At 36.5% G+C, this 14,727-nt stretch overlaps 1 protein-coding gene across 1 annotated transcript; it reads left to right on the plus strand.

Annotated features, from left to right (window-relative positions):
• The first annotated feature begins 4,380 nt into the window (after positions 1-4,380).
• Positions 4,381-14,385, plus strand: LOC127963338 (probable glutamate receptor). Its single transcript, XM_052563184.1, has 10 exons — positions 4,381-4,414; positions 4,620-4,701; positions 8,889-8,920; positions 9,020-9,199; positions 9,460-9,686; positions 9,764-9,861; positions 10,687-10,904; positions 11,900-12,119; positions 12,301-12,545; positions 13,555-14,385. The coding sequence occupies exons 2-10, from the start codon at positions 4,641-4,643 to the stop codon at positions 13,648-13,650; spliced, it is 1,377 nt and encodes a 458-aa protein (XP_052419144.1). The 5' UTR covers positions 4,381-4,414; positions 4,620-4,640; the 3' UTR covers positions 13,651-14,385.
• Positions 14,386-14,727: the final 342 nt, after the last annotated feature.

The raw sequence follows: 14,727 nt of genomic DNA on the forward strand, positions 1-14,727 counted from the left end.
ACCAATTTGATTTAACCGACTGGTTAATAATTAACCTTTAAACCATCATAAAAAAAAATTGCATTGTGTTATAGGCATTTTAACAAAAGTCCTAACCTAACCTAACCTGAAAGAGCTCATATATGTGTGACCCTGGAAAACCAGTCTTAAGTTGCTGTGGTATATTTATAGAAATAGCCAACAATGCATTGTATGGATCAAAATTATTGATTTTTATTTTATGGTAAAAATCATTAGGATATTAAGTAAAGATAATGTTACATGAGGATATTTTGTAAATTTCCTACCATAAATATATCAAAACGTAATTTTTCATTAGTAATATGCATTGCTAAGAACTTCATTTGGACAACTTTAAAGGTTATTTTTCTCAATATCTAGAATATTTTTTGCACCCTCAGATTCCAGATTTTAAATAGTTGTATCTCAGCCAAATATTGTCCTATTATCCTAACAAACCATACATTAAAGGAGAGCTTAATTATTCAGCTTTCAGATGTCTGATCACAATTTACCATTATGACTGGTTTTGTGGTCCGGGGAAAAACATATTTCTTGCTGAAACTTTAATGTAATGACAATGCAAATAGTAAATATATAAAAATAGCCTAGTAAAGCTACCCGAGCATTTGAGTTAAGTTAATGTCAAAAAACTGTTAGTGTCATGTCTAAGTGGATCTTCAAAAAACTTTGTGGGACCAGGCCAACATGAAGCACCATCACTCTCCGGCATCCCGAGTTCGAGTCCCAATTCGCAGAACTTTCCCGATTAGAAAACCTAGAGAAACTAGGTTAAGAAAGGGAAAAGGCTTAAAATGCATTCTGTATTTTAGCATAGTATTAAAATTTTTCATTACGAAACTGTTGTATTGCCATAAAACATTCAATCTTTCAATCACAGGAAAGATTTAATAATTATGTTCACTGATACAAATTATATGGTCTTTATAAGATCAGTATTGTACATTTAAATAAATGAAAATATGTGATGTTTCAAGACAATAGGGTCTCATTAGTTTAGTTAATGCATTAATTAACTATGACCAATTAATTTGTATTCATTAAAGCTGCAGTAGGTAACTTTTGTAAAAAAAAATATATGTTTTACATTTTTGTTAAACCTGTCATTATGTCCTGACAGTAGAATATGAGACAGATAATCTGTGAAAAAATCAAGCTCCTCTGGCTCCTCCCAGTGTCCTATTGCCATTTGCAGTTACGCTGACCGCTCCTGTTAAGAAACAACCAATCAGAGCTGCGGTCCGTAACTTTGTTTGTGTTCAAAATTTAGAAAAATGTATATAATAAGCGAGTACACCATGAATCCATTTTCCAAATCGTGTCCTGAATCACTAGGGTGCACCTATAGTAAGTGTTTATATTCAGACTATTTTAGATTGCTTCGGGAGTACCGCGGCGGAGTAACCCAGTACCTTTGTGATTCTTCATAGACATAAACAGAGAGAAGTAGTTCCGGCTACGATGTTCTTCCGCAAGACGCAAGCAGTTTTGATTATTAACCGCTAGAGCGTCAAAAGTTACCAACTGCAGCTTTAATCCTTGCTATCATTAGTTAATAAAAATGTAGCTCTTCATTGTTGGTTCATGTTATAGCTCCATTAAAGTCCATTAAATGATATTAACAGATATAAATATCATTGTATGTCTATACATCTTAATAATGTATTATTTAATACTGAAATTAACATTAACTAAGATTAATAAATGCTTTAGAATTATATTCATGGTGCAGTTTCCTTTGCAGATGCTTATAAATAATTACTGAACTACAAAAGCATAAAACATAAACATAAACTCTACAAACATTAATCAGCCTCTTTTGAGATATGAAGGCTATGGCCAGCTGCCAGTCCAGACTCAAAACAACAAGACAGGAAGTTATCAGTCTCTAGTTTCGCAAGACTCACCAAACACCAGCTTCAGCTGCGACACTGAGAAGAGGACTCTGGGAAACTGCTGGCTTTTAGTCAGAGTTTTACTCTGATAAATAATAAGAAAGAAGTAGAATGAACATGTTTGCATGGTACGACATTGTTATGGACGGCAAACAGGAGAAAAAGCTTCAATAATGCAAGGGAAACATGAGAAATATTAGCATGCAAAGAGATGCAAGACCATATTCAAAAGTATAAATAAGCATTATGTAGTGATATGCTATAAATAAAATCGTTAATAGTCTGTTTGAGTGTATATTTCTGTATTTGCTTTGATGGGAAGACTAGCATAAGGACCAATTCTCAAAATACATTTTTAACTATTAGCAAGCCAATTATTAACATTTTGGCTGTTTATTAGTATTTATAAAGCACATATTCTGCACAATCATATTCTACATCCCTAATCCTACCCAATACCTAAATTTAACAACCACCTCACTAACTATTAATAAGCAGCAAATTAAGAGTTTATTGATGCAAAAGTCATAGTTAATGGTATTAAAATAAGGTGTGACTAAATTGACTCATTTTAGCTGTATAAAATGGAAATGGATACACTAAGCTCATGAGACTAACCTTTCATACAGCACAAAAGTAAGACACGCTGCAGAGGTTGAAACTGAAATGTACCACATCAGGGTCCATTCTGTTGGGCTATAAAACAGATTTAGGCCAGCTATTCACTGACCTTTCTTTGAGCGTCTGCAGAGAATATATGCCTATATTGTATGTCTCCCAGATCCATGCATTTCCCTTGTCATGCAGAGAAACTGTCACAAGGACTGTATCTCAGCAGGGGTGGACTTACTCATTAGGCGAAGGAAGGCGACTGCTTTGGGCCCCCTAAAGCCAGGGGGCCCCCTAAAAAGCTTTTCATATAAGAGTTGCGTATTGAGCGCTGACATATGAACGGTTGCTGTTTCGGTGTTTATTATCACGACAACCGTCCGAGTCCGTGGCGCCTGCACTGTGAGTACCATGAGCACTCAGACTAACACCGATTTAGCCCCGAACCATGCCAACAATTTATCAATCGTTTGCATGCCAAAGTTAATTTCTGCATAGAGATATTACGCCAAATAGAAGCAGAAAATCATGTTATACGCACTTTCATGAGATCGAGTTATCCTACAACAATTAATTTGTAAGGGGAAGGTGTTTTGTGCTAGGGTCTATATCTGAGGCCCGTGCAGGGCTCTAATCCACTTCATCCAGTGCTGTTTTGTTCTCATCTGTAAACATGCTCTTGATATAAATATTTATAGCCATTTAACGTGCATGGAAAATTTCGAAACACTGGACACAACTATGCACAACATTGTGCCGCAGCATGCATCAAAACAAAAAAAGAAACCTCAAGCCTGATCAGAGCAATTCAGGATCACCATTTTACCTGTCCCGCATGTCTTTGGATCGTGGGGGAAACAAAGCCCATCATGTCTTGTGCAATTGCAAATTGTGTCTTTAAAGCTGACATCTAGACAAAGAAAATGCAAATTAAAAATTCTGAGAAGAATGGCTTCACCCTTTCCAGCCCCTTAGCCCTGCACACAGAACTCCTGCTGAGAAAAAATGTCCCAGAATAAAGCCTCGCCCCACACTTGATGTCCAATTACCTCTCAGACCAAAAGATCTTCTGTTCGGTTTTTTTCTTTCATTTTCACAGTGCCAGCTTCTACTGAAAACTGTTATCGTCAAGACCCAAGATGTTTTGAGGATGGCCCCCTTTTTTAACCCTTAATGAGTTCAAAAACACCATGACCTATTCATCGTCTCTTATGACGGACGTGTTGGATAAAAGCTCGGGCATGCCGAGGGGCCATGGTTACCAAGACTACGATGGCTGGTGAGACAGACCATAGTCGAAGCCTTCTGTGAGGCTAAAAAAAAAAACGCCTTGGGATTTACATGACTCTTTGAGTGACAGAGATTGCAGGCTGTTGTCGTTCTAACAAAAGTTCACTTCATTAGGATTCGAGCGGCAGAGCGTGTGTTTATCACAGTGGGTCAGTTTCACTTCACTTCTCAAGTCGCGGCTTTGGCTTGCCATGATGCAGAGGTTGAAACCCCTTATGTTCAAGCCAGGTCAATTCTATGGGGTCATAAATTAGGATTCGACCATTTTAAAAAGGCAAAAGAAGTCTAACAATAAAATCCAGCTCTCCACTGAATGTTCTGTGAGCATCTGTAGAGAATCATTTCTGCACGCCCTGTGTACTGCAAGGCTCTCAGATCCCTTGTTTGCAGGATCACATGCTTCTTATTCTTTGCCCAAGTTTCAATCTCCCATAAATCCTTGTGGATTTGTTGTGGTCAGACACACCCCTTTCCCCCCACTCAAGACCATCCCCTGTTCTCTTATTGGCTGTTGTTAGTCTCTTGGGTGTGTCTGTAAGCTTTATATAGTGTGCTGCCTTATGCGTTGAGCAATAATAAGGGGTTTACTACAGTTTAAGGTAAGCTTGTTTTTGCCCATTTACTGTTTTGTTTAAGCATTTTGATCTTGGTTTTGTCTGTGCTGTACTAATGTAATATTTAAAATTCTTAAAAGTGTACAATGTCAGATCTTTAAAGAGATCAGCTGAAAAGTAAAATGCATTTATTTGAATTTTGAATTCATGAATGAATGATGTTTTAATAACACCATGTGTATATTTCCAGTGCAGGTTATTGGCAGTAAACATGACTCCATTAGGACTCGTCTTGGTCTCATCAGCACTGCTGGCTGGGCTCTGCGCTGCAGGTAACATCATACTGTAATATCAAACATAGTAAGACAAGCTGTAGGTGAACGTTCAGCTGTGTTTTAAGATCAAGCTCTGGGTCAAGACTGAGAGTTAGACAGCAAAACTACTGGGTATGCTCACATCAATATAGCATCATTTATCGTAGACTGTTCAACTAGAATTACTAGGTTTATGGTGTAGACATTAATAAAACACAATCTAATAGGTAGAAAATTGAATTTATTATTAGCTTCCGGTTTTTGCTGCATCTCTTCTAGCCACGAACAGGGTTATGGTTTTTATCGCCTCATTAGAAGATTAACCCTATATTTTGAAGTAATTATGTTTATATTTACTTTTACATTTACATTTAGACTTGATTTTACTCATGAATAAAGAGAAAAATACCTATAGGAAATCCACTAGAAACATTTCATTAGTAGATGTTTTGGTTTCATAACTTTTTTTTTCATCTGGGATAAGTCACTTAAGATAATCAGCTCAGAAAGTTGTGCTGTTGAAATTAGAAAAAAACAAGGATTGTAAATCGTGTAATTCATTGACATGAATGGGAGCACTACTGTTTAGATCTCCTTGCAAAACATAAACATGAAAAAACTTGCGCCAATAAATTTTTTACTATTTGACTTTGAAAACATGATTTACGTGTTGTGTTGATTATCATCATCATTTTCAAATTCACAACATTTGCATTCTCCTGCTACCAACACAAATGTAAAACATATATGTTTATCTAAACATAAAAGTTTCATTTTAGCCACTGACTAAAAATCAGACGCCTACAATGCTACTTGTAGCAGCTTGCTAGACTGTCAAAACCTTACTATCTTACTATTCCTATGCAAAGTTGCATATATTATAAACTTTCTACTATCCAACCAACTGGACACATTCAAGTCCCGCCTTACATCAATATAATCAACTAAATTTAGTTTTGCCTGATATCTTTTTCTTCGAGAAGCCATTTCACTCGCATATAGGTGGTCTTAACTACTATGTACTTACATTTATCATACAGCTATCATACATCGCCAGACGTGAAAGCAAGTGTTTTTTGTTTTTCCGTGTTTTTTTGGGGGGGGGATGTGCAGCAGCAAACAAAAATGCCAAATATAATTTTTTTTTTAAAGATTACAATCGTGTAGACTACATAAATATAAAAATGCCTACATGTCATAATGGATAGTCATTGCATGTTTCAGAATTAGGCTACCTATCTGCTCGTGCATGAGGACCTCCGTTTCCTCTCTGGAGACGCGTTCAAGTCTTTGCACTTGCAAATTCTGCCGTCTAGCAAATCTGCCATGGCGCGAGCGAAATGGGTAAATGAGACTTCGATGTACGTTATGACTCTCTGGGCACATTATACCCAAAACACACCCATTACTCAATAAGAGAATATGCACAACCCATTAACCTGTCCTCCAACCAATACGCTTGTATAGGTCATTTGTCCAAATCCCTGAAATACAACACATCAGAGCATATACTACAATTGCGCCCCTATCGGCAAAAGGTCGTTTTCATATTAATGTTTGGTACTCTTTTATTTGCTCTCTGGTTTGCGTTTCGTTTAGCTCAGTTGGTAGATTATTGCATTATACCTTGATATGTAATCATGCTATCATGGGTTCGATCCCAGGGAACGGACGTGCACAAAAATGTATATGCTCAATAAATCATATTTTAGCATGATTTCTGTGAGGGTTAGGTTTAAGGGTGGGGTTAGGTGTGGTCATTCAAACGAATAAGCCACCTAGTAAAATATGTAAGAATTACTGTGAGATCGGTGTAAAATGCCCACACATTGCATTTAGATAAACGTGCGTTTTGATTGGTAATGACGTTATACGTCATTTCATGACGACAGACGCAACGCGATACTGTCATTATTTTTACGCCCGCTAGAGGGTGCTTAACTTTAAAACGTCAATATAGGTCGTATTAAAAAAAGGCTTGCACAAACGACCTATATGGTCGTTTTTTGTTGGAGGACAGGCTCCCCTAAGTGCACCTGTGCCATGAGCATGAGACCTTGCACTTTGATCGTTAAAATAGGGCCCATCAGGATTTATTGACCTTTTATGTAAATTTTGAGGTGTTTCTTAGATTTTTCAAGGATTTCCCATTTTTTAACCCTTGATGAGTTCATGAACACCACGAGCTATTCATCATCAGGACAACTGAAATCATTTCATCAGTGCTGTGTGATGATGTTGTCATTACAGCAAGGATTTCAGGAGTCTGAGGTAAATAGGGTTTAAAAGCGCCTATAACCAGACGGTCCACGTAGATAAAGCCAATATGTGTCTGACACGGCATGTTTGAGTCTGAGGCACTGCACTGCGCTGGCACTGTCTCATGACGTCCCGCCAGGCCTGGAGCAGTCGGCATTCAGACCGGAGAACACTGCTGCTATTCACTTCAATGAGTGTGATTAATCAATTAGCCACCGCTAACCAAGCAGTCACTAATCCGGGGCAGCCCATGACATGACTTCAGTTTTGATGGCATGTACATTTTTCATGGTTTGAAAGGGAGGATGAGAGTGTCAGTGATATGCTGTGACACTGATGGAGGCCTGCTGGGTGTCGCACGGATGAAACTCAGACAACAACAACACATTCTCACCAGAAGCTGGCCGGGCTTATTCAACACTGCTCAACTTTAACTCTAACATTACCTACAAAACTAGAATAGATACAAACTCTTATGTGTGACAATCTTTTTAAATGCAGTTTTTACTACTTTTATGATTCTTTTACAGTGTCTTTACATCTTTTTGGTTCTACAGTCCCAGTTTATTGTAATAGCTTGGAAAAGAGCATGTGCCAGTCCTGAAATATCATGTGGGTTGGGAATGATGTAAGGTTGAGCAAATAACTGAATTTACAAATTTTGACTTTTTTTGCATTTTGCACTTTGCATTTTGCACATAAGATCACCAAAAATGCCTTTTTAATAATAATTAGTATTATTATTTCTTAAAAATGTATTGTTTTTTTTTTTTTTGTTTTTTTTTTTTTGTAAAGACAATATCTTCTGTAAAAGCTACAAATCAGTGTGGCTCTTAATAAAAAAAAATATATATGTTTAAAGACCGAGGATCCAACTTAAAATTGCTGTGCAAAAAGAGTGCCACAATTGAGTATACTCTCAAACATCTTACATATTTGTACACAGTAGTATTAATATTAAAGGAATTGGATAAATTAATTTACAAATTAATGAAACCCTTAATGAAAAACCCTTAACAGTGGATGTTATATTTTAGGCTTCAAGCAACAACACTGATTCATGATTATAGACTGACATTCATGCATCTCTCAGAATGTCTGCTGGCTAATGTGAACTGGTCTGCATTAAAAACAGGATCACAACAATAAAGAGAGCATCTTTCAAGTGGACTCAGATGCTGCAGCCAGACGAGTGGGGCACTTTCCCATCATTTTGTAAGCGCTTTCTTTAGAGAGTCACTGGAACGTTCTCAAACTCTCACCGCATCCGTTCCACTGCAGGAGGCAGTGCACTCTCAAAAGCCAGCTTTTGTTTATTTCCAGCGATCTCCTTTTATGTCTCATTTTGTCAAAGCAAGATTAGTGGCCATGAGGCGACCGTTTCACCATTGCGCTGTAGCACAAGTGGGACATTGTCTGCATCCGCTAAATTTGGGAATATTAGTGGTTGTTTGAAGAAGAGTGCAAAGTACATCCCAGCGTGACAGAATGCTTCATTAGCAGCCAGGAATGCCGTCCAAGTGCTCTGACCTTGTCAGATTGAGACAAGCAGTGTTTTTTCCCTGGTTCTGTTTCTACTCACTGATTTGAAAATTGGATTAGCTCTAACTAACATCTAAAAGCCAATTAGAGGCAAGAAGAAAATCATATTGTGTCATAAAAAAAACTACCACTCACTGTTTTGAACAAATTCTTAACCCTAAGCATTAAAGGGACAGACAATCCCGTCATGATTCACTTTGCCTCTAGTTATTCAAGACTTGGATGAATTTAGGTAACCTAAGAGTTTTTCTTCCCATTGGCTTCCATTGTATTTTTGTCCAAACTACAGAAGTCAATGGGGACCAGCAACTGTTTGTTCAGTCTGATCTCTGTAGTGATGAAGAATTATTGGAGGATTCTCACGGATTTGTATCTAGCTAATGAAATGTTGTTTTATATTTTAGGACCAAATGTATTAAAAGTTACAACCATCAAGGTAAGTTAAGTTAGTTTCATCGGGGATGCTCATTTACGTCTGTAATAATAATGTAACTAAATCATGTTTTCGGTTGTTATTACTCACAATCCCATGCAGGAGGAACCATATGCAATGTCCAAAGGCTCTGAACTGGAGGGCTTCTGCATTGACCTGCTGTCAGCTATCGCAAAGAAATTAGATTTTAAATATGATGTTAAGCTGGTGAAGGACGGCCGGTATGGGAAAACAGATGACAGCGGCAACTGGAACGGCATGATTGGAGAAGTAGTCAGAGGGGTGAGTCGCTTTCGTCTTTGGAGTTAAGTAGTTGTAATTTGGAACCATTCATACATTTATGGTTTCTTTCACAACGATTTGAATATAATCATGATTTTTATTCGTTTACTTCTGTGTTGGTCTTGAACACATGAAAATGCAAAGCAATGCCTTTCACATCCAACCATCTGCTTCTAATAAATCCTGCCTGCATGTACTGTATTATATGTAAAAGTATCCAAAGAAACCATATCTGTGTTATGTGCTGCTGTTTTCTACAGGAAGCAGACATCGCTGTGGCGCCTCTGACTCTTACAGCTAAACGTGAGACAGCTGTGGACATGACCAAACCCTTCATGCAGACGGGTCTTAGTTTCGTCCTAAGGAAAGACATGGTCTCTGATGACTCTCAGTTCTTCAGCCTCCTGAGCCTGTTCTCCACTGAGATGTGGATGGGTGTGCTGGTCGCCTACCTGCTGACCTCCGTCTGCATCTTCTTAGTGTCACGGTAAGGGTGGGATGATAAATCCATGGCACCCTGAAATGTAGGATCATTTTTATTTACCATTATTTTGATTGTTTTAGGATTAGCCCGTGTGAATGGAAGCAACCAGAGAAAGAAGAGAACTCCTTCACGCTCTCACACAGTTTTTGGTACACCATGGGAGCAATGACTCTTCAAGGTACCGTAGGATAATCGTGGTTACGAGTATTTACACCCACGCAGACTTCAGAATGAAATACAGCAAAACAGTTTGGCTCAGACTGGTTTCTTTTCAGCAGGATTTACTTGGATTTGGATTACTTGTATAATTTTAAATGGTTCAGAGCCAGTTTATGAATAACAATGCGGCATACAAGCAACACAGGCTCATATTGATTTGCAAAAAAATCCAAAAATGTACCTCTATATACAATTCCCTTTATTTTCCAATTGAAATGCAGTAAAAGACCAAATATTTTATTCACTTTTGCACAAATGTATGATTGCAGTGGCTTATTTGAGGTCATTTGCTTGAACAAAACAATCATAAATAAACCTCGAAACACTTCTACATTGCATTGCATCTTAATGTTTACCTTATCAGCTGCATATGACTTTCCAGGCATAGTAAACTTGCTCGGATGCGCACCTGGTATAGCACTGCACTTGGGATGAGGAGTGATTGTAGACAGTATGTTATTTTCAAACATGATAAAGCATTAACTGTTTAGTGCCATTTCATTTCTGAACTGCTATGACATCCAAGATAACCAAAAAAGCAACTAAGGTTAAAAAAAAAAACATTGCCATGTTAAATGTTTGACATAAAACATGCGCCGCTTGCTGAACATTTTACTTTGAAAGTGTCGTAAAACACGCAAGAAGCAATGTAATATGATTTTCCGGAAATGTTGGCACAGGCATGTTCTTCCAATGAACCTGATTTACTGAATTACCTAAAAACACATCTGCAGTGACTTGTATTTTCTTAAAAATTTGAAGTTCATTATACATTTTTCTGTAGGTGCTGGTCCTCACCCCAAGGCTCTTTCGGGACGGGTCATTACCTCTATCTGGTGGCTGTTTTCATTAGTGCTGCTCGCATGTTACTTCGCCAACCTCAGTTTATGGCTGCATTCAGACAACCAGCAACAGTCGATCAAGAGCTTTGAAGACCTCGCTAATCAAAACTTGATCGAGTACGGGACCATTAAAGACTCTTCCTCTTTTAACTTCTTCAAGGTAAGACACGGTATTTATAATAAACAGAATCAGTTCGTTAAAATATATAATATTATTAAAACGTTGTATATATAGTAGTTTCTTCAAGAATTAAAAAATACTTTTTCCCTACAAAGCCAACCTTTTGTGACCATTTTCTTGAATAGTTTCAAACTCATAAGACTTTAGTTTGTCTTCTGAGCACAAATGAAAAAAAATTTTTGTCTAAAGTCTTGGTAATCAACATTTAAACTTTAAAAGAGACATGATCACTTAATATGATGAAGGTATTTAAATAAGGGTTTTATTTACACGTAAACATTGATCAATGCACATACATAGACAACATTAAATATAGTTAGCGGCAGCTCAACTTAAAAGATGCATCTGTTCATAATATAAAATGAATGTGTCTTTTCAGAAGACTTTGATATGTGTACTTTTATGATATCTTTATCTCTAATCATGTTGACTTGTCTGATGAGAGAACGTTAAAGACACTTGTATCTTTGATCTAAAGTCTTCTGGGTTTTGGAACAATTTGATGGTGAAGTAAATGATGACAGATTTTTAATTTCTCTTTAATCTGTGTTTAACACAATTTACATTCAACAATATTGATTGATGACTGACACGAATTGGCCAAAAAGTCATACTCTATCTATGAACATAAAAGGAATGCAACTCTTGCAATGCACTCTTAAAATAAAGGTGCTTCATGATGCCATAAAGAACCTTTAACATCTGAAGAGCATTTCTGTTTCTCAAAATTTATTCGTGGCGAAAATAGATTCTTCAGATTATAAAAAGGTGAGAAGGAGATGGTTCTTTAAGGAAGTTTTGACTGAACTGTTCTTCTATGGCATCACTGTGAAGACCCTTTTAAGCACCTTTATTTTTAAGAGTGTAAAAGTCTACGTTTTGTGCAAACTGATCTGAATTGTGAATCATTTAATGTCAGTTGGTTCAGCAGCTCTCAGCTATGTTTTATAATTATCTTTATTTTCTTTGGCCAGAACTCAGACAACCCCACACACCACAGGATCTATGAGCACATCAAGAATGCCCAGAGCTATTCACTCAATGCAGAAGAAGGTTTCCGCAGGGCTCTGAAAGGCAACTATGCGTTCATCGGTGAATCTGTGTCCCTCGACCTGGCAGTGGCCAGATATTGTAACCTCACACGTGCTCCAGAAATCATCGGCATGAGGGGGTACAGCATCGCCGCGCCTTTAGGTAATTCTCATTTTTAGACACAGTACCATGATGATTTATGGTTTCATGTCCCATTTTTATTACACTGAATACCACTGATGTACCATGTAAACACTGTGGTATATGAATATATTGCAGTCAGTCAGTATTAGCAGTGCTTCCTGAAAGGTCTCATTATGCATGTGTTTGTTAATGTCCTTAGGCTCTCCTTTGGTGAAAAACCTAAGTGTTGCCATTCTGAATCTGAGCGAGTCTGGTGAGCTGGATTATTTCCGCAGTAAGTGGTGGGCCAGCAGCTGTATTGCCAAAAATGGCAAGAGTGCTCCACTGAAGCCCACCAGTCTGAAGGGAATTTTCTTATTGCTGGCCCTCGGTCTGGGACTGGGGCTTTTCTTGGCTCTGATGGAGCTGGCCGCCAAATCACGCAAAACTGCTAACAGTCAGCAGGTGGGTCCAGTATAATCACGTAGGGTCCATTTTCCATCTACATTTGTGACACGTCAAAAGTTTGGAATAATTACATTTGCTAACACTTTATTTAAGGTGTCCTTGTTACAATGTAATTATACATTTAAGTATTTAATAATATTAATTAGTTACACATACTTACTAAATGGTAAGGGTTAGGTTTAGGGTTCGGAATTATGCATAATTTATTGTTATTGTGATAGTAAGTGCGTGCAACGTGTAACACGCGTAACTGCTTTGTACTTTAATATGTTTTAAAATGTAATTAATTCCTGTGATCAAAGCTGTATTTTCAGCATCCTTACTCCAGTCTTCAGTGTCACATGATCCTTGCTGCTTAAGAAACATTTATTATTACCATCAATGTTAAAATGTTTTTTTTTTTTTTTTGCTCTTTAATATTTTGTGGAAACTGTTGCTCAACCATATATAAGTTTTGGGTCGGTAAGATAAAAAAAAAAAAAAAACTTTCATACTTTCATTCAGCAAGGATGGATTAAATATCTCAAAATGTGACAGACCTTTATAATGACACAACAATTCTGTTCTTTTGAACTTCCTTTAGCAAAGTGTCACTGTTTCCATATAATAATAATAAATATTAAGCAGCAAAGATTTAAAAAAAAAAATTAAGAAATTGATACTTTTGCTGATTTACTAAACACTTTTAATGTTACAAAACATTTGCATTTAAAAAAAACACTGTTCTTCCTAAGTTTCTGATCACTTAACATTCTTACATTTTGATTATATTTCATAATATTACTTTTTTTTATATTTGTACAATATACTTTGAAAACAAAATGCAGCATAGGTAAGCTTTTAAATTAAAAACTGAAATAAATAAACAAATAAATGAATAAATATATAAATAAATACATATATACATACATACATAAAACAATACTGAACAGAAGTGTGTTAAATTGACCCGAGGCTATGGTACACAGAGAGATTTTGAAAGTGAAAATGACCTTGTTTCTTACAGAAATCCTGCTGCTCTGTGATGTCTGCTGAACTCAGTCAGCGCTTCAGAGGTGGAGAGGCGATGACACCGGAGCCCTCTGAGAAAAGCAAAGCCTAAATAGCAAAGCCCCAACAAAGCACTGACACACATTCATTTAATCACTTAATGTTTATTACATGCACAACAAAGTTACTCCCTACTAACCAGATTGGCTGGGTGAAACTCATGAAAGCATCACATTTTTGTCTTCAAAATTGAACAATTCTATATTTCTTAAAGAGAATTAAGCCAAATATAAGGAATTTTACTTCTTTTTTAATAATTGAAGAACGTTTTAATGTCAAATTACAATACATTGCAATATAATATGACCCATGTTTCATGAGATTCAACCAGGTAACAGTCCAGCATTTTATCTATAGACAAAATGTGGCTCCATTAATTTTATTAAGCATGTCTAAGAATTAGTTAAGGATTCATCATTAATAATATAGCTTGTTATATTCTTTCACTGCAAGATCAGTTGTTACATAGCTATAGGGTAGTAAACACCCCAAAAGTTTGAAAACGCCCAAAATGCGGACCGAACATATTCATCATCTAAATGACTGAGATCAGCCCTATTGCTGTTTTAACAGCAGAACAATGTTTGCCATGATGGGTAAAACTGTGATATTAGTAAAAATGTAATTGCATACACATAAGGTTGCATTTTCTTTTATTTCTACTTTAATAAAATGATGCATGCAATTTATATTCCCAGTACCCAGAAAATATTCATTTTTTTATTGTATGTTAAGATAATTTTCTTAACAAAAATAAAAATTTGAAATATGCTGCTTGCATATTTAATTCTTGGTTTCAGTATAATTTGTTTGTGTATTAATAATTGTACAATTCGATGCAATTTTATTTATTTTTTTAACCAATGTTTTGGTCTAAGTATACTATGTATGTCTGTTCTGCTCCAGGTTTTCTAGGTAAGGGAGAGCACACTTCAAAACATGCCACAGATTCTTTATCAAATCAGATTTTCACCAGATCCTTTCTTTTCACCTTGAAGTTCACTTGTTTTGTTTTTGAGCCACTACAGTGTTTATTCAGTATTTTTAGATCAACTTCTTTGCAAGCTTCATTTCTGTAGCAGAATCAAACAGGCTCTCTTGCAGTATCTCACTACATTTTGCATCATCC

The sequence above is a fragment of the Carassius gibelio genome, chromosome B8, assembly GCF_023724105.1.
Source record: "Carassius gibelio isolate Cgi1373 ecotype wild population from Czech Republic chromosome B8, carGib1.2-hapl.c, whole genome shotgun sequence".
NCBI lineage: Eukaryota > Metazoa > Chordata > Actinopteri > Cypriniformes > Cyprinidae > Carassius > Carassius gibelio.

Excerpts from the sequence above, each read along its gene's own strand:
- LOC127963338 (XM_052563184.1), top strand. The coding sequence starts at position 4,641 with ATGACTCCATTAGGACTCGTCTTGGTCTCATCAGCACTGCTGGCTGGG. Across the intron at positions 10,905-11,899 it reads CCTCTTTTAACTTCTTCAAG|AACTCAGACAACCCCACACA; the intron begins GTAAGACACGGT and ends TTCTTTGGCCAG. Across the intron at positions 12,546-13,554 it reads AAACTGCTAACAGTCAGCAG|AAATCCTGCTGCTCTGTGAT; the intron begins GTGGGTCCAGTA and ends TGTTTCTTACAG.